General features: G+C 41.8%; 1 protein-coding gene across 1 annotated transcript in view; it reads left to right on the plus strand.

Moving 5' to 3' along the window:
- RNF150 (ring finger protein 150) overlaps positions 1 to 20,992 on the plus strand; it is an 82,970-nt gene extending 61,978 nt beyond the window's left edge. The window contains exons 5-7 of the mRNA XM_081022018.1: positions 96 to 192; positions 1,449 to 1,659; positions 15,907 to 20,992. Coding sequence (XP_080878144.1) covers positions 96 to 192; positions 1,449 to 1,659; positions 15,907 to 16,025 — 427 coding nt within the window. The 3' untranslated portion in view covers positions 16,026 to 20,992. The remainder of the gene's footprint in view (positions 1 to 95; positions 193 to 1,448; positions 1,660 to 15,906) is intronic.
- Positions 20,993 to 21,267: the final 275 nt, after the last annotated feature.

Here is a 21,267-nt window from a genome sequence, read left to right on the forward strand (position 1 = left end):
GAGCTTTTTCAAAACAGATGGTATCAACTGCAACTTTGAGAAATTGTTAATATTCAGGTCTTGTATAGATTTTATTCATTTTTCTCCCTTTGTAGGCACCTCTTTCACAAATCTTGTGTGGATCCATGGCTACTAGACCATCGTACCTGCCCTATGTGTAAAATGAACATCTTAAAAGCACTAGGGATTCCGGTAAGCATGTAATGTATAGAACACTGAACATAGTATAGTGGTACCTCAGGTTACATACGCTTCAGGTTACATACGCTTCAGGTTACAGACTCCGCTAACCTAGAAATAGTACCTCGAGTTAAGAACTTTGCTTCAGGATGAGAACAGAAATCGTGAGGCAGCAGTGGGAGACCCCATTAGCTAAAGAGGTACCTCAGGTTAAGAACAGACCTCTGGAACGAATTAAGTACGTAACCAGAGGTACCGCTGTATTTTCATTAATCCTAATTCCACTTTTTAAAAAAGTGAATAAGCAAGTATCATCCTAGTGAGCATTATATGTCTATCCTGAAGATTTTGGGTCCCCTAAAGCCATTTCTCACCAATGCTAATAAGACAATATAAACTACACACACACACACACCGAGTGACATTTTCAGTATGAACCATAACATGTAATGTATGGGAAAAACCTGAAGCTCAAAACTTCCCAAATCAGATAAACACACAACCCATAGAACAAAACACAAGGCAACAAAGTAAGCAACCCTCCCCAAAACCGACAACCCCAAAACACCCCCAAAATCAAAGAATACCCACACATTTTTAAGCGAAAAACTAAGTGAAAATTGTGAGGAACAGAGTGTGTCTGAGGGTAGCATGGCACCCCCCAGTACCACAATGGGGATCCCAGCAGTAACCCCATAAATTAGCAAAGCATCTAGTAGATATCATCCATTAAGACACCTGAAGGGTTACGAAGAAAACGTCTAAATTAAGTATTAACTCCATATACCAAGCATGCATCAGTTCTGAAAAAAAGGCACATGATGTCGTATGCCTCCAATTTGAATAAACATTTCTGTGAGGATATGTCCAAGATAAGATTACTGTTTTAGGCTGCAGCCATAACCCCAGTTACCTTCCATTAAGGATCATTGAATTCACTGGCACTTACTTCTGAGTAGACATGGTTAGGCTTATGCTGTTACAGGCGCTGGTGTTTTGGTGCCATCAACAAATATCTAACATAACAATCTAGGTATGGATAGTCTCTAAATGACCATTTGCTTTCAGAAGAATTTGCAAACTAATAGAGACTATCCTGTAAAGAGAAGCCAAAATGCATGTTTTGAAATCCAAATCCATGAATATTTGGAACTACAATGAACTAGAGAACTAAATGAACTATTTCTTCCTGTAATCCAGACACAAATATTTCCTTTCAGAATCTCTCTCCCCATTTCCATTAGACTCTTCTTTCTTGTTTTCATTAGCCCAATGCAGATTGTGTAGATGACATACCTCCAGATTTTGAAGCTTCTATAGGAGGGCCACCAACTAATCAGATTACAGGAGCAAGTGATATCACTGTGAATGAAAGCTCTGTAGCACTGGATCCTCCTGTCCGGACAGTTGGAGTACTACAAGTCATCCAGGATGCAGACCCTCTTCCACAGACTGGGGAAAATAACCTCAACACAAGCAGTAAGTTCTCAGCTCATTTGCTTAGAGTGAATGTTTCAAATGTGATTCATAAAATCGCCGGTGACTATTCTGTAGTATTTTCAACAGGTATATGGGTAAGTCCTGTTTCACATTGAAAATACTTCAGCAGAACTGGATTTCTCATTTGCAATTCCAATAGACATCCCAAATGCATTCTGTAATCCATTCCAAACCAAATTACATGGAATCATGATGTTCACTGTGATCTCAGATTGGCTGCAGTGAAAACAAAAATTGCACTGAAGGTGCAAGCAGGCACAACCACAAATGAAAGAAGTTATTGGAAGAGGGTTTTGTGGTGTTATGCCAAAAATATTCACTTGTGAATATGCAGTGCGATCATAGTTCTAACTGAGAATATGCAGAGATCTCATGTGCCAGTCTGGTGTAATTCATTTATTATCAGAAGACTTTAAAGGTAAGCTTGAGTCCTGAGTGGGCCTCTTCTGGCAAACAAGTTGTCGCTCTCCAATCCTTGAATTGCAGGATGGCTCTATGTAACCCAAAGCAAATATGTCTGTGGCTCGCAAGAGTGTAAGCACAGGTTATATTTGCCCTTCTGTTAGGGTTCAGTTCTGCAGAAAGATGATCTTCTAGTCCTGCTATACATTTACTCTTCATAAGCCACAAGGGGACACAACATGTTTGGATTGTGTCAGACCACAGTAGCTGGCTTCAGTTTCAGCAGGCATTTCAGTATCTTACATTTGCTACCACAGCATACTTGAGCAGCTTCCAGATTTGACAATTTTAAAAATGCAGTTCTAGCAGGGACATTACTCTCGCATTGGTTTCCTCCCACATGCATTTCAAAAGTTCAAAAGCAGCTTTAAACTCCTATCAATTACAATGGGTTTTATACTTAGGTAGCTGGGATTAGGATTACAGCATCTGTTAGCTATACACATTGAGTTTCCTGCTACACTTTTTGGGGTTTTTTTTTAATAATCATATTTTTTCTGCTTTCTTTTTTTTCTTTTCTTTAAAAAATAAAATCACATGTTTTGTGACTTCAAAACAGGAAGCTGACTGACTGACTCACAGATATGAACTAACCAGGGCATACAGCTAGAATTTACTGTAAAATGGGAGCTGTGGGAAAAAGAGCATGTTGCAACATATGGGGAAAAGTCTTCTCTCTGCATTAGCTCCTAGGAAAATATCTTCATAGCGACCCAAAGTACTGTTTCAGTTTCAGCACTGTCGATCTGGGATATTAAAGGGAATCCAAGTTTTTTTTATTAACAATTTAATAAACAAAACCTAATATTTACTAGGGATAAGGAAGGGGAAAACATTCTACATTTCAATAGCATAACAGAATCAGTATGACCTATAGAAACAAGAAGTTTCCCCAGAATTTGTGGCCCCACCAATGAAAATCTGCCGTGTTTGATTAAAATTAGCCTTTAGTTGATAAATCTACTGGTTAAGCCAATTAGAGTTTGCAGACTGAGTTATTGTTTTTTTCCTATCCGTCATCAAGTGCTTTGGGACTATGGAAGGAGAGGTAGCCCCGGTGGAGTAGCCTTGGTGAGAAAACTTAAAAGCAAGGCTGCCTGAGGACTCTGTGTGAATATGGCATAAATTGGGCTCAGCACAACCCTGTTAAAAAAATAAAATTAAAATCACACAGATGTTTATGCACTGTTGGGTCCTCTGTATCCTCATTTCACCGTCTCGCCTATCTGGGGATTTTACACATTTGGCACATGATTGTCCACACGCTTCATTTTTTGGTCTTAGATTTTTCATAGATAATTCCTCTGTGCCTCATTCACAACAGTGAGTGCGTTTCCATGCTGCCTTTTTCTGGCCCCTCCTCTCAGTCACAGCTTCCCTGATTTCCACTACCTCTTCCCTTTCAGAGCATGCATGCAGGAAATTTGGGAACTTTGGAGGAAGAGCAAAATTTTACCAGCCCCTAGTTATCAGGGCAAAATGGAGGCTTACCCTTTTGGCGGGGACAGGTGGGCAACCTCCAATTTTTTTATTTTTCAAATATCCTTTGAGCTGTGGGAAACAAAACAGTTAGTTTGTGCAAATGGAAATGTGGGTGTAACGAGAGAGGCCGCCCACAGAAACATTGCCACATGTATGACAAGCTGCCTACCTGAACAAATGCACTATCAAGCTTCCATGCCAGTGATGACTGCAAATTTATAATAGATGGGAAAAGTTTACTTTAATGTATTTCCCACTGTAAGAGGAAATCTGGATTAAATGTTTTTAAAAACATGGCCTGACATTTTGATGATGGCAACATGGAGTGGACAGTGCAAAACCCTTGTGTGGGAGAGTAATACTGATTCCACAGTAAACCTCCATCTGGAAGCACACAGGGATCTGAACATATATCCTATTGCCAGGCATAAAATACGTCCACTGTCAAGGCAACTGAAGAGCAGACATGACAAAGAGGGAGTGGGATATTGGTTACAGTGGGATGCAGGGGTGGAGGAAGGGTGGGCAATGGGGGCGGACCGCCCCAGGTGACTTTGCTGAGGGGGGGGTGACATTTGACGTGCCACCCATGACTCCCAAGCCTACCCTGAGCCATCAAGGGAAGGGGGGAGCTGTGTCATTTTGCCAACAGCATTCCCTCCCCTTCCTTTTGACAGCTTGGGGGAGGCTTGGGAGTCGCAGGCAGGTGGTGCACGAATGTCTGTCACCAGCAGCTTGCTCTGGCCCCGGCTGCATGGCCACACGCCGCTCCATGCACCTGAGCAGCTATCCTGCATCTGGGAGGACACGCTCCGCGCCGCGCCCCCCTCAGGAGCGCGCCCGCCCTGGGCTGTGCAGGCATATGCTCCACTGCTGGTGGGATGACATATGACAGAGGTGATGCTCACAGTATAAATTTTGAAAAGTGACATATTTTTATGTTTACATCTGGCTGAGAAAGTTCCCCAAAAGATCTGTTGGGGAAGACCTGGGCAGGAAGTGCAAATCCCAAGGAATTTGCGGTTCCTGTTCTCTCTGCAGCCCTGCTGTGGTGAAGCCAGCAGCGAAGCAACGGGATATGCCTACCCACCTGTCAAACGTGGCCTTCAGGAGAGTGTGTAGATAAGTAGATCTGGCCAGTAGGCCAGATCCGGTTCTCCATCCTTCAGTTAAAGTTAATGGCTTCCAAAGTTGCACACTGGAAATACCGTGTGACTTCCAACAAGCATTTTAAGTTCTTACATGCCATTCCCCTATTATGTTACTCAGAGTTCAGCATAGGTCGTTGCTCTTCTAAAATGTCACCTCAGGAGTTCATACACTTTCTATTTCTGCTAGTGTTGTCATTGGTTCAATATCATTCAGTCACACCAAGACCCTAGGAATGTAGATGCCAGTGCATATTTCTCAGGGAGCTCACCCAGACTAGGTGGATTAGTTAAATGGAAGCCATTTAACAACTCAAGCAAAACTTTGGTTTCCTAGACGCAAGTCTGAATACTCCAGTTTATGTGTTTTGTGGATCAGGTTCTTCATAAGACTCAAGGCCTTTACAGAAACAGCATAGGTGTATGGCTGTTGTGAGTTGGCTTTTTCAAGGGCATCATGCTAATGAAATCCTGCTTTGGAGTTTTTGACCCCCTGCTGTCTCAGCTGTTCACATGATTAATGGCACATGACGGAGTTAGCAACCAGCAGCAGTCAAACTTAGCTCACTGCAGATCCTGGGAGCTCACAAGCAGCGCTCACAAACAGGGGCATTTGCAAGGGCTTTTAGCAGGGGAGGCCCAGGTTTCTCTTGGTGTGTATAGGACCAGAGACGTGGAGGGCAAGGGAGCTGCTGCAGTGACCTATATTGCCTGTGCCATGTTTGTCATTCTGCCAGAGAACAAGCAACAGCACACTTGTAGCAAGTGCAAGGTGGTTGTATTGCTGGAAGTGAAGGTGCAGCAACTCAAGGCCTGCCTAGACACACCTCAAGCAACAGAACAATATGCAGTTACTTGACAGAGCTGTTGACTGAGGTTGAGCACCAAGATAGATGAGGTGCCCCCAGGGTGGAGAAAGTTTGCCCATTGCAAGAGTTTAACCCCTGAAAGAATCTGACGTGCAGAAGTAGGACAGTCACAAACCACACTTTGTCTATTAGAGTTGCAAAGTCACTTCCACCTCCAGTCTTCTGTTTGGTAGCAGAAAGATTTGGGCTTTTATTGGTATAAATTATTTCCTTTTAAATTAATATTCATGTAAAATGTGACAGATAAGCAATATCTCATTAGTGAGGATCAGCCCAATGTGCAAATCCCCTGCTTCTAGCCAGATAGAAAGATGCTGTATTTATTTTTATGCGAAATAGTATTATCTATATCTATATATCTACCTATCATCTATCTATTTTTTTAAAATAATATTTATTACTTTTCCAACAATTTAAACACTACAAAAAAATAAACAATACAATACAATACAAAAACAGTACATAACACTAACACATTAAACTAACAAAACAGAACAAAAACAGTTTAAAACACATCAAACAGTTTCAATATCTTATCTTTCATTCACTTATTTCAACGACCTCCTCACACCTCCCTTTTTGTATTCCACTTCTATTAATTGTTTCAGCAATTCCTTTCCATCTTCCTCTGTTTTCTATCCTATAATTATCTTAACACATTCTAACCTTATTTTTCCCTTTAATACTCTATTAATCTATTTATACTTAATTCCTTATAACATTTCTACTAAAGCCATATAACTTCATTCCAACATTTTTCTAACATTCATTAATTTTACAGTATTTCTGTAAATAGTCTTTAAACTTTTTCCAGTCTTCTTCCACTGACTCTTCTCCCTGGTCTCGGATTCTGCCAGTCATTTCCGCCAATTCCATGTAGTCCATCAACTTCATCTGCCATTCTTCCCGGGTGGGTAAATCTTGTGTCTTCCAGTACTTTGCGATGAGTATTCTTGCTGCTGTTGTTGCATACATAAAAAAAGTTCTATCCTTCTTTGGCACCAATTGGCCGACCATGCCCAGGAGAAAGGCCTCTGGTTTCTTCAGGAAGGTATGTTTGAATATCTTTTTCATTTCGTTATAGATCATCTCCCAGAATGTTTTAATCCTTGGGCATGTCCACCAAAGGTGAAAGAATATACCTTCAGTCTCATTACATTTCCAACATTTATTATCGGGCAAATGATAAATTTTTGCAAGCTTGACTGGTGTCATGTACCACCTATAATTCATTTTCATTAAATTTTCTCTTAGGGCATTACATGCCATGAATTTCATACCTGTGGTCCATAACTGTTCCCAGTCAGCCATCATTATGTTATGTCCAACATCTTGTGCCCATTTAATCATAGCTGATTTCACCATTTCATCCTGAGTGTTCCATTTCAACAGCAAGTTATACATTCTTGACAAATTCTTGATTTTTGGATCTAGCAGTTCTGTTTCCAATTTCCAATCATCTATCTATCTATCATCTATATCTAGGGTACTTGTAACCCAGTCTTAATTAAAATAAATCCCAAAGCAAGGGACAATATCAAAACATACATCAAATAATATAATATACTATATAAAAGGAAACAATTATAAAGCAAGAATAATCTTTATTGGGAGGTTATGTTATGTATTTTTATGTTTTTATACTGTATAAATCTAACGAACGGTTGTTGCAATTCTAAAAATCCAACCTGAGCATGCTTACTCAAGACATAAGTCCCATCGACTTCTTCCAAAGTGTACTCTGGAATATACTTTGGAGTGTATATTCATTTTCCAAAGTCTACTTATGATGATAGCCTAAAAATTCTGGTACTATATTTGTCAACCACATTGAAAATTTCACTGTGAAAAGAAATCTTTTAAAACAACATCAGGGTGATTTAAACCTGATAGATTTAAACAAATGATGCATAAACAGTGTTGGGTGTAGTGAAGGGTTAACCTTCTGTGTCTCGAGGCTGAGAGGAGGCGCTTACAAGGGAAGTAAGCCAGTAAGCTGCCAAGCTGAGAGAAGGATGCAAACAGGGAGCAAAATGCAGCTTCAATCAGATGGTGTCTAAGAACTGTAAATATGCTATTTCTGAGCAAATAAAGTGCTATTAGGAAAGAAGAAACGTGTGGGACCTATTTACTGACTGCTCTTTCTACACGGACGCTGTGCAATTCTGCTAATTGCTTTACGACCTGCAGAGCCACAGGGGAGCGTGCCGGACACCAAGAGTAAAGCAATAAATCTTATCCTAACATGGTTATGGACCATGTGCTTTTAGGTGCCCCAGTGGTACTTTGCAGTTTCCCAAATAACTGAAAAATAGTAAATTGGCTTCTTTTTTAGCAGAGAGAATAATAGGCAAACCTTTCTTGCTGCTGTGTTCCAATAATGCTCATGGAACTTCAGGATGGCAAAGATAGATTAAAAGTCTAGCTAAATGCACTTAGAGCAAAGGCATTCTATTAGCTTGGTTCTGTATATTCCCATAGCTGTACTGAAATAAGTTATGTGAGAGCTTTTTGTTCACATGAAAAATCCCAATAAATATTCCAAATATACAAATATTTACAGGGTGAAGCCAGATTTGGCGCAGCTACTGATGGCATGCAGTATGACTAAGAACTGCAATTGTTGATGGCACACATCCAATGGCCAGGGTGTTCAGTGGCTTAACTGGAGATTATGAGCAGCACCCTTGTCAATTCCAACAAGTCTGTTCTAAATGTGATGAAGGCTGCAATCCCAACCCTGTTTAAGTGGGAGTCAACCCCATTTAATTCAATAGGACTGACTTCTGATTAATCATGTTTTGATTGCTCTATAAGTCTGGCTCCATCCTAGTGATGCTTCCCCCCCCACCTTTGTCTTATGTCTAGGAATTCTCTATACAGTTAAATTCCCAGAGGGGACTGGGTCACGTGGCTGATGGACCACAGATTCATCACCCCTGTTTTAGAGAGTTCTCTTAGGACCTTCACCCTGAAGATTATAAACCATGAGCACATCCACTTTTCTTTCTTTCTTTCTTTCTTTCTTTCTTTCTTTCTTTCTTTCTTTCTTTTTTCTCTCTCTCTCTCTCTGATGATAGATGTTACTTCTGATTAATGATTATATACTATTATGCATAAGCACATATTTCCAAAACACACACACATACCCTGTCACATGCACAGTGCTGTTACGATTATGTCCATTACTTTTTTCATACTCGTCTTTTCAGTGCAGTCCATGACCCCCTCTAGGCATTCATTTATTTACTTCATTTTTTGCTAGAGACCTTCCACTGCAGCAGGTTTAACAGTCACTGGCTCCTTGCCTAGGGAAGCATATGCTGCTCTGAACGTCTTAAGAATGAGGAAGAATTGCATTCGAAACAAGCCATTTTCTGTTACAAGGGAAAGAAGAAATTATTCAGGGCCTGACTGTAGCAATGGGTTATTTACAGGCCTGAGGCTGCCTGGAATGCACACAATGAAAGCTACTCAGCAGCTGTTCAGTGTAAAATGCATTCAAAATCAATTTCTAAAATGAATTTATTCTAAAAGCTGCTTCTTCACGGTAGCCATCTTGCTAAGGGAGGGTTAACTTACCACCTCGTGACAACGTATCGTTATAGGTGCACACCCATCACAGCAGCACTTCAAAGGCTCTGTTGCATCCACCAGTTGTTCCCACAGCTGTACTTTCACCTATGCAGCATTTCTTTATAGCTAGTGTAGACTCCTCTTACCATTTAGGTCGATCACTAAGGATACAGGAGGTTACAGAAACAAGGTAGTGCCTCCACTGGATCAGGTCCACTGGACCTTCCCCACACCACAATATTCCGGAAGGCTGAAATGATGCCACTCTCTGTCTGAAATCACTCCAGTGGAAATGATACAAAAGATTTGCATACCGTCTGTGCTTGGTATTGCTTTCTTATCAAGAAGACTGCTTTGCTTTTCTCAGGGCTTGCCCAAGACATTTTGCGTAATGAGGCATAGAACAAGATGGCAAACACACACACACACACTGCCCATCATTCATAGCTCTGCCCTCCCAACACCTGACCGCCACTCTGTGCTGACCAGCATCTCCCACCTGCCTCCCTCTGCCTCATAGCAAGGCCAGTCCTACCTTTTCTGCTTTTTAAATGCAGCAGACTTACCTGGCATTCCTTAATGTACTGTGTCAGCCTTCACCACCCTGACCCCTCCAGGGGTTATGGACTATTAACTCCCATCGGCCCAGCTAGCATGGCCTCACTTCGCTGGGGCTGGTGGGAGTTGTAGGCCAGAACAACTGGAGGGCACAAGGTTGGCAAAGGCCGCATGACAAAAGAAATTGTTTCCCCAGAATTTCCAGATTAGCAGAATAATAATAAAATAGTACAGTTTCTAAGACTTTTGGGCAGGAAGCCTAAATGTATGTGTTTTAAATGTATGGTGATCTTACCTCAACAGTAAGACTAGCTTTGGAAGAGAGGTGCAGTTTTTTTAGTAGTCGGAACTGTTTTTACTAGGCTGGATCCAGACTTAGTCATGCTTAGCAGTAGACCCATAAAAACCAATGGGAGTTGTGCTAGTCAAGTAACGTAGGGAAATAGTATTGATTTCAATGTGTCTGGTTTTTTATTATTATTATTATATTTAATGGACTGTTGTTGTGAGTTTATTTTACTAAGGAATGGTAGGTACCATTTTTTAAAAATAATAATAAATAAGTAGGAAGAGCTGTACAAATTAATACACATGTAAAGCAAAAGAACCTCATAGCAGTATTCCAGGCATCCCCGTAGAGGCAGCAGGAAATGTTTGGGGATGGACAGAAAGCAGAACAAATGTAGAGAAGAGCAGCTTGCCTTTGTAGCAAGAATCAATTTGTTACAGAGTCAATTGTGCATATCAAACACTGTTATGGAGTATAAGCAAATTGCGCCATAGCAATATTTCATGCAGACAGGGTCTTGGTCTTGCAAGGTGACAACTAGGCTAGCCAGTTTCGGTCTCTGGTGGGTTGCAACATTTTATGGCAGTTTGGCTTGCTCAGAATCATAGAATTGTAGAGTTGGATGTGACCCGAGGGTCATCTAGTGCAGCTCCCCACAATGCAGGAATATGAAGGTGGTCCGAATGGGAATCGAACCTGTGACCTTGGTGTTATCAGCACCACACTCTAACCAACTGAGCTAACTGTCACTTCAATCAATGCCACTTGATTTGATGGGAATCACTGCACTGGCACAGAGCTGATTCCCACAGAGAATCGGGGCCTTTGTCCTTGTACAATGGCTTTTATGCAATAACAGTGCAATGTTGACCAGAAAATATCTCAAGATTTTGTTTTTTTCCTCCACTCCGTCCATCATTCTGTTTAGCCGGGACTTGAAAGACAAATAACCTGTTCACTTTCACTCTGCTTATATCTATTCATGATATAATGAATAGATCACATCATTGATTTATATTCCACTCTCTTTGCTCAGAGCACTGTTTCTTTTTATCCTGTCCATTTTATCCTTACAGCAACCATGTGAGATAGGTTAACCTGAAAGATAGTGGCCAGGTTCACCTGTCACTCTAAGCTGACTTAGCATGAATGCTTGGACTCCAGGAGAGGTGACTGTGGTTGGTTTGCTCTTCCCCATCTATTCTGCGGTTGGCCGTGCTAAGATAAGCCATGACTTTGTGCAGCATGTCATCTGAACCTGGGCTCAGGGATTAGATCTCTCCAGATTCCCTATAGACTGTAATCCAAGGTTTGTCCTGTGTTTGTTGACTCATGGTTTGTCCGGGAGAGACCGAGTTCAGGTGACACACTAAGCCAAACCATCGCTTAGCACAGTGTAGACAACAGCAAAATGGCCAGGGAGGAGCAAAGTGGCTGTGTTCTCCTCTCTGGGAACCTGCATAGTCATGTATTGATGCTAAGCCATGGTTTGGCCTAGAATGACATGCAAGCCAGGTTGGTGACAAGCCCAAGGTCATCCAATGACCTTCACTGGCTGAGTGGGAGTTTGAACTCCCCAGTCCTAGTGTGATGCTCCCACAGTTTTAGTCCATGTGTACTTCAGGAACATCATATTCTTTAAGGAACAAAGTTCCTGCAACCATCATTCTTGCTCTATTCTTCGTTCTTTCAAAATGTCTCCTAGGGGGCTTTTCATGCCTTGCAGTAATATCTTTTTAGTATGAGTGATCCAAAGGTTTTCCCAAGCCCTTGCTTTCCTGTTACGGATGCTCCCTGCATTTCTTGCCAACGCCCCCCCCCCCTTTTATCTCAATTGCTTTTTTTAACGAAAGCTTTACAAGCAAGTTATAACTTTATAATTGTGACTATTATCTGAGCGAACTGTTATTTCTTAGGTGGAAGCAAAAATAATAACAATTACAATGCAATCCTGTAAATACGAATCATTGAGTTCAGTTGGACTTCCCTCCCTCATAAGTGTATGCAGGATGCAGGGTGGGGGAGGGTTATGTCCCCCTTCCCCAGTGTGATTGGAATGATCACGCATGCACACGCACACAGCAGGCGCCTTGGGGCAGGAGATGTTCCTTATTTCCACCAGTGGTGGTTCACCACCACCACCAAAAAAAGTTTGTAGCTGGGGGCAGGGGGAGAGCTTGTTCATTCCAGTCATGTGAGGATGGAAGAGATAGGCCTTCCCTCTCTGCATGCTGCCTTGCTGACAAGGAATCACCCTCATGCCTATGTCTTGAGAAAGAAAAGGCTGGATAGGTAGCTACACACAAAGGCTATGTACACATTACCCACTTAAAACACTCAATTCCACACTGCTGTATTTCAAATTGCACTTGCACGTCATTTATTTATTATATTTTAATGCATTTATATCCCACGTTTTCTCCAAGCAGCTCAGGGTGGTCTACATTTAATCCCCACAACCACTCTGTGAGGTAGGTTAGACTGAGAAGCAGTGACTTGCCCTAGGTCATCCAGTGTGCTTCATGGCTTAGTAAGGATTTTTCAGTCTTGCTCTCCCAGGTCTTAGTTCAGCACTCTAACCACTACACTAGGCCTGCTGTACACAACAGTATGGATGAATGTGTTTCCAAGCTGCCCTCCGCCTGACCACAGCAGTGGATGGAGAGGGTGTGCGGCTGTCTTCACATGGCTTACATTTTCAAGTTGGATCAAAGCTGGTTTGGGAACAAACAACGTCAAAACACAGTATTTCTCAAGTAACTGCAGGACTGATGCGGGTTGTGGCTGATGTCATGTGTGCACAGCTTCACAAACCAGTGGTGGGAGCACACTGGATGCTGAGTAAATGGGACAGTCTGTGTATCTAGCGAATATCTAGTAGGTATCTGCTGAAACTCAGCATGCTAGATAAGGTGCCTGTTTAGCAGATGTACAGAAAGCACATCTTCCATTTGTCAGAAACTGGAAAGTGGGGTGGCTTCAGAAATCATGAAGCAGTGAGCATGGATGTACTAGTGATTCCAAACACTTCTTCAATGTCATGCCTGCACAAAAAACACTCATCTCTTAAACAGTAAGATGTACCTGCTTCCCTCGCTCCCCACATTCACATCAGCGCTTGCCACTCTATTGTAGCAAAAGTAGCAGGAACAAGTAGCACAAACAAAGCAAGAGGTTCCCATTGCACTACACCTCCATTGTGGATGCACCCAGCAATCATTCCTTTCCCTTTGTAAGCCAACTGGGTTATTGCATTGTTTGCTTCTTTAAAATGCCACCTCTCCTTGGGGCTTCTTCCTTAGAAATTAGTTGGTAAAGAGCCTCTGTCAATCACTGATCTGTCTTCAGTGATGGATTGGAAAATCCTTTAATGAGTTTTCAAAGCACTTGTCAAAGCTACTGTCTAGATAGTAGCTCAGTGGTAACACAACAGGGAGCAGAAGAGACAGTTGCAGTCTTTAATTATATTCCACCCATAGCTTTGTACAGCTTTATATCCCAGTCATTAGCTATATGCGTTGGACTGTTCCTACACAGTTTTAGTGTTAGGCTCTTTTAATGTTAGTTGGGTGGGTTTGCTAAAGTGCATTTGAAAGGTACAGTGGAGGTAATGACCGTTGCTCAACTGGACTTAGTCTTTTAAGTCTCGCCACATTACTTCACTTCCTTAACTTTCCTTTTTGCAAAACTTCTTTCATGCATCTGGTTCAAGGGTTTCAAAAAATTGTTGATATCAAATATGTCTTCTCCCTTTCCTGCTATTTAAGAGCTATTTTAGAGTCTCACCTTTGTGGAATGTAAGATGATGAAGCAAAAAAGACTTGACATATTTGGAGTATATTTGGGCAGGCTGTGCGTTAATTTATCGGGGGCAGATTCAGACACTTTGGGGCTTACTTGGTCTCTGGTCTTCCCCATCAACATAGAAGCATGTTTGCAAAGTGGGATACCGTGTCTGATTTCACCAATGCCCTTTACAGAAGTGTGATGATAAAAATTTGACATCCCACATTCCATGAATCTCTCTGTGTACTGGACACCTGAACATGCATATATGAATTGCACAAAGACTTGGGTCTTTTGTAAGAAATACAGGGGAGATAATTTCACAGTGCCTCTACCTGTGAAACTAGTTTTTATGTGTGTGTTTTAAATACGGATTTACCTAGTGTGTTCTGTAATTGCTGTTGTGATTATTTTGTCAAAGAGGTATTTATACCACAAGTCCTTTATTATAGGACAAAGCTACAGAAATCTGGAGAGATTTCAGGGAGCTTTAAATGCATAATTGCTTTGAAAACTCTTAATTGGGATAGTTATCCTGAAGCTACAATTCTGCAATCCAGTATTGGCTGAATGTGGATTTATTTAGTTGGCCTTCTGTTTTAGATCATTTTTTTAAAAAAATTCAAGCCCAGATGGGCTTTTGTAGTTTCACTTTTCATTCCTAAAATGTAAATTTATAAAAGAAGAATAGTCAAAATTACATAAACATTATTATATGTTACTGTTGAAAAGCCAATAGGAAATCCAGCTGTTTTAGTACGGTAACAATTTTATACATTGTTGCTTGACTCAAGCAGCTGCTAAACCTCCGCTTCAGAAGTCTTGCAGGCAAAATATAGGAAGAAGTATGTATCTAAAATGCCATGGACTTAGATGCAAGACAGCCTTAAAAAATTAACAATACAGTAAAACAATTTGGTCACAGAAGACATTTCTCTGTGCAATGGAAGTGCGTATCATACATTGATCTTCCAGGAAAGCCTGCTTTGTATTCCATCAACATCTGAGATATGGTTGGTGGCATAAGGGACAATGGCTCCTTGATTGTGGTACCCAGAGTTTGGAGTTCCACACTTGGGTGATCCAGTTGCCTTCCTTTCTCTCTGTGTTTTGGCACTAGATAAAAACAAAATTGCTTAATCATGCATCAAGAGGCTACTCTGTGATAATTTGGTATTGGTTTGCCAGTCTCGTAATGCAACTTTTTTCTGTTTTTGCTTTTATTTCCCCATGGGTTTTATTGGTATTGTTTTTGTTATGATTTTTAATTTCCTCAAGGGCCCTTTTACACAAAAGAAATGTGGGCCATTAAGTATTGCAATAAAGAAATAAACCTGCATGTGCATCATTGTGAGTTTTTTCACCATATATACACTTGCCAGGAAGTTACAAGTGGTTTCAGGTTCCTAGCATTTGTATACATGTAGAAAAACTAGAGATTGCACATTCCTTTCATGGAAGTACTTCCCTTGATGTTACTTCATAGCATTTGAACCAGGCATGAGATTGCAGAAGATGGAGAACAAACAGAACAGAGGAATGGGGAATTCTAGAGAAGTAGACTGAAAGGCAAAACAATCCAGGGGAGGAACTGTCCTTAACCGGAAGACTGTTTTAAAGTTCAGGAGACGTAGCAAGCCTTGCCAACCAGTTGTGTTCTCATAAGGCTCCTGAGATGCTGCAGACAAAAAGCTGAGGCTGAGGTGGTTGCTTACCCAAGATCCATCCACTGAACAATCCAGGACACTGGCTTGGGGAAGGGTTGGAGGGAACAGAAACACACACAGTTAAGAATACACAAAAGAGGAACAAGTGGCCACAGCTCAGGGGTATGACACTACACTTTGCATGTAGAAGATCCCAGATATTTCCCACTCAAAAGACCAGTGAGGAAAGGCCACTCAATGCCTTGGACCATGAGAGCGTCTTCCAATTAGAATAGGCAGTACTTGGCTCAATAGAAGGCATCTTCTCTCATTTAAGATCAGATTGTAGGAGCTAAGTTGGAATTTGGGGGATGTGAGAATTTGGCTTTGACATTCTTTTCTTATTTCAGGTGAGCCGGAGCCAGCCGTCAGTAGCGATTCAGATATTTCATTGATCATGGCAATGGAGGTTGGACTCTCTGATGTAGAGCTTTCTACTGACCAAGACTGCGAAGAGGTGAAATCCTGAAAAAGCAGCTCAAAAGACCCTTCCACTAAACTAAAGGGCAGTAGTGGGGAGGGGAAGGAAAAGAATTAAGTTCTGTCAGATTTGGACCACTGGTGTACACATGCATTCTCATTCACACATGTACACACACACACGCGCGTAACCATACACACGTCCAGAACGTTTTGTGAACTCCAGTACGCTCCATTCTAGGATGGTCATGAAAAGCAATAGCAACAGACGTGTCTGCTTGGATGCAATTTCATCATTAACTCGGTGTGTCCATTTCACTGACACTGGAAGGTGATCAGAAGAGTTATTCACCTCCTTGGTGGTTCGTAACGATGTAACTGAAATGACAGCTGGTGTGTTTTCTACCTTTCTTCAGTCCCTGGTTGTTGTTGTTTTTTTAAGCAGAAGAAAGCACTCCAAGGTGATTATTTATAGCTTGTTTCGGATGGACATGTCTTTCTTCCTCTCAACACCCCCCCCCCAGCTTTTTCAAAAGTTCAGCCCAGAAATCTGAATAATTTTATGGGTCACCAAGTTAGTGAATGAGGTAAACATTGCTTTGGAAAGAAATGGTGCTTCAGAGCAGTGTCTTGGTCTGAAGCTTCTTTTCACTGTGGTTTTAGTGGGACTTGGAGATTTGTGCTTCCGGGTCTCCCAGCCAGGAGATAGGTGACTGGATTTACTGAAGTTGGTGACTTGCTACTTAATGTTATTAGTTCGCATTCAGAGTTTCATGGCTTGCACATATGATACCAAGTGAGAGATGATCAAGATGATAATAATGGGATTAAAAGTCAGCCTGTTCTTGCAGCCTATTTGCTATATTTTCTGTCATCACAAATCTCTCATTCCTTAATGGTCTTCCCTATGATTAGTATGTAATGAGATTCACTTTCCCCCCCTTCTTCTTCAGTGAAACTGTTTGTGGTAAGGGGAAAAGAGAACAGAAATTTCTGGAAGTGTGGGGGAAGAAGCTAGGTGATGATGGCCATAATAGGAAAGTTACAAATGAACTGAAGTATTTTTTGCATTACCACCTTTACCACCACCCAACACTCTAGTTCACTCTTGCTTCCTCTGTTCATAGGTGAAAACACGTCCTACTTCCAAGGTCCCTTTCAGTCAATAGGGGTAAGAATGTGCACACACTCCATCAAATGTACAGCTCTGTGTTCATTCTGCTAGATGAAGGGCCAATCCTCCAATTCAGGTAGAGGACATGTGTTCATGGGTGACAGCAAAAGCACACGAGGGCTGAGATTATTCCCTGCATAACCTTTAGTCAAATGAAAAACTAGCACATTCAGACCTGCATTGAAGCAATTCACTAGTGTGCACAAACAGTGGGAAAGAGGCTCAGAGGCACTGAGGCACTTTTACTGGCATGTGTGAAAAGATACTCTCACAAAGCGTTCTGTTGTTGTTCCTGGTATGGAAGTCAACTCTTGCTCCCTGGCTTCTGAACTCACTTGGATGTAGATCCTCAGCGGGTTAAAGAAAATGATGAGGCTCTTCTTCCCATGTCATATTTTTGAATTGTAATAGAAACCTGAAACATTCCAAAATGAATTAACTGTCAGTTTCAACTGCATATGTTGAAAAGGGTTGCCATTAAACTGCTGGGACTCAAGAGATCTTGCATTGTGCTGTAGTTTCAGGGGATTTGCTATTGATACAGAGGGCAATTGTATATTTCAATCAAAATACTTAAGCGTTAAGGAGGACTTTTCAGCTTGTTGTCTTTCATAAAAGGGTACGCTATTACTCCTGACAATATGAACAGTGATTTAAATTGCGGTAGGTAAATAGGCTTAGCACTGTAGCCTGTGCTAAAAAAAAAATACAATAGAAACAGAATCTATTAGAATTCCTGCATTAGAGTAGTACTATAAGGATTGTTCAGATATAATGCCATCTGCCCATAGTTTGGCACTTTGCGAACAGGTCCTGTGCCCACATGCTCCCACCCACTCAGTGGCTAGATTTTGTAGGGCCTGGCAAAATGGCTACAGCAGTTACCTCCCTCTTCATTTCCTGAGGGGAACCTTGCAGTGGGTGGTAGGAGCTGAATGTCTATCCTGAGAAGAGGGGAATACACGCCTAAGGGGCTTATTCATGTAGGACCATGAATTTGGTTTGGTGTTCCATCTGAAGCAACCCTAAGTGTTACTATGGAGCTGTCGTAATTGCCCTATATAGAGCATTGCTTTCAGTGAGCTTTAAATCACTTTGAAAGCTCATGCTTGCCTCAACATGTTGAAGGCTTATGTGTGGGAAGGTGGGCACCTTTATAAAAAAAAGCTGCCATCTTCTACTTATTCTTTCATAATCTCATTTAAATTGAGCCAAAATAAATATGTGAGGACAAATTGAGACCTATGTTTATTGCTGTTTCAGGCCAACTTCAGACTGAGAGGATCAAGCTTTCAAATTAGGCTTTTCATACCTCCAGTAGTTATGGAGAAGAGAGAATTTTGGCAGGTGTAACTTACATCGCAGCTCTACCAGGTTTTGTAAAGCTGCACCTGTGAAAACATACTCAATTATCCCAACTGTTAAAAATGTAGGAGCCGTAAGATGGAAGCATTTGCCATCTCTGCTCTGGAATTCACATTTCCCTGTCTTCCAGTGTGGTTGGGCATAAGTGTTGAGGGGAGGTCCATCTTCAATTTCACTTTATTATTTCTGAGGCACGTCAGGAATATCATATTCAGTTAGAAAGAAGCAAAGCACAGCCCTAATCTAGTGGAGCCACCTTTTAAAGTGGGTTTTCTATACAGCCCCTATCGACCCTATATTGCTATGTGGCTCGCATGAATATAGCAAGATCGCAAATAGTATGTATCCATCTAGCTGTGCTGTAAGTTGTACTCCTTTTATAATCTCTTACCATGCATCCAGAGTTGCACTGGCAAAAGCTGGCTTCGTCACAGTGAATCTTCCTACCTCTGTTCCTCCCCCATCTCTTCTGTAATTTCTGTGCTATCTGATAGCTTTGAGCACCACTTTTATGTCACTTCAAGTATTGGAGGCTGTTACTGGTGCATCCACTAATGCTCGGTTGACAGAACAGCATGAGTTGTGTCACCTCACCAAAACTACCACCCTTTCAGCTTATTCTGCCTAGTTGCCCATGTAGAAGTGACAGGGAGGAAAAGGCTAATGGCCAACTCCCAATTAACAACATATTCATCCATCTCATTTCCCCCGCCAAAAAAATGTAGAAAGAGTACAAACCATAATTCTGGAAACATTGGTTCTTTTGACATGCATCTTCTGCTTTAGGAAGCTGCCTTGTAGCAGGTCAGATTGTTTGTCTATCTGGCCCATTATAGACTATTCTTGACTGGCAGTGGCTGTCCAGGGTCTCAGGCAAAGGTGATTTCAGTTATCTGCTACCTGGTCTTCCTAGGAATTGAACCTGGGAACTTCTGCATGCAAAGGATGTGTTCTGCACCCTTTCTTTGAGAGATCCTTCAGGGATAATTTGTTATAGTACAGGAACCAGGCCTTTATTTACTGGAGGATGGAAACCTTTAAACTGATATGGAAATAGCAAAAACAAAACAAAATAGTCCTGGAAAATCAGTTAAATGTCTTCAGAGTTTTTTCCAGACCCTTGTATCCAAAGAAGTTTCTTTTGGAAAATGGATTTATGTCAAATTTCAGAGAGAGATTCCAGCCTTGTAAGTGACTGAACTATGCCATGGATCGATTAGGACTGAAAATAGAAGGCCGGGAGGAAGCTCAAAGGTGCTTGGGTGCCTCATCCTTCCAGACGTACTCTAGCCTCAGAATGCCTAGGAGGAGGCAGCAGCCATCATATGAACAGGGGAGTATGATTTGCTTTGAATCTCTTTGCTGTCTGACAGGTATGGGGAACCTTTGGCAGAACTACAACTCCCATCGGTCCTAGCAAGCATTGTCAATGACCAAGGATGATGGGAGTTGTAATTCAGCAATATCTGGAGGGCCAAAGTTTCCCCAGATCTGCTATACAGAGTGAGACAGCTGCTGAGGAACAGGGAGATGTGGCAAGGTGTTGTGCCTGTTCCACGTGGCTTGCCCTTCCCCCTCCTAAGCCAACCTGCTGTTCTCAGGTGCAGTGGAAGCTTCTGTCCCACTCCCAGCATTGAGGTCAGATTCAGCTGCCAGTGTAATCAGCTTTTATGCATGGATTGAGGAGAGGTGCCATCTTTTCCTTCAGCTGTTGCTGCGTCAAGATTTGAGTGTGATAAATCTCCCCCAAAGTCATATGATCTTTGTCCATTTGATCAAATGCCCCGAGCCCAGGATCGTGGTTCTCTACTCTACCAATGTATAGCTCTATTATCTTCACCAGTGTTAAGAATAGGTACCATTTTAACGTTGACCTTCCAGTATTCCCTCCCAGACCTTGCTATATGAATATGGCTAGAGGTACTTGTATAAAGGCAGCGAACAACCTGAAGTTTTGCCCAGGAGTTCAGTTAGAATTCAAGCCCTCAACTTTCTTCCTCCAGTATTTCTACGCTGCCATCAATAGAAACCACCTCACAGACATCAACAGCAGTGTCACTGCCATGGTCAGTCACCTAGAGTGTGCCTTTACCAAGAAACACATGGCGTGGCCTGAGAACAGGCAGCTTCTAGGGCAGCTTCTGGCTGGGCTAGTCCTGTACCATCCTGAGGCAGCTGGAGAAGAAGCCCTATTTTTGATCAGCTGTGGGATGGCTTCTCTTGGCAACAAGAGGAACCAGCCTAAAAGATGCGAAAGGATTGGGCAGTTCAGGAAATGTAATGCACATCATGGATACCTTCATAAGCAGATATGATTGATGGCTGTATTTCATGAGTGTGCACTCTAGCCCTATGCATTTCTCCTGGGAAAGAAAGACCTGCTGCATTCTGCAGGGCTTATTCTCAAGAATGCATGCATCTACAGGTGGGCCTGTTAGAAGTAGGCAGAAGGCAGTCCATTAAAGCAAGGGGTTATTTGAGGAAAGGCTGAGCTTTAGTAAAGTTGTTTTTTAAATAATAATAATTGGAACAGTTGATACAAAGCAACTTAGGTTCTTTGTTTTGACAAACGGTTGCATAAACTAACTGATAGTTCTGCAGCAATAACAACGTGAGAGAATTTCTAGTCTAGAAGGGTCTTGGCATACCAGATGGTGTTTGTTAATGCATTGTATAGCAAAGTAGAAGAGCGCCCTCTGCTGCCTGACTTCCAGCCGCCAGAAGCCCACTTTTAATTCTATCATAGATCCAG

The sequence above is a fragment of the Podarcis pityusensis genome (assembly GCF_964106645.2).
Source record: "Podarcis pityusensis genome assembly, chromosome: 9".
Classification (NCBI taxonomy): Eukaryota; Metazoa; Chordata; class Lepidosauria; order Squamata; family Lacertidae; genus Podarcis; species Podarcis pityusensis.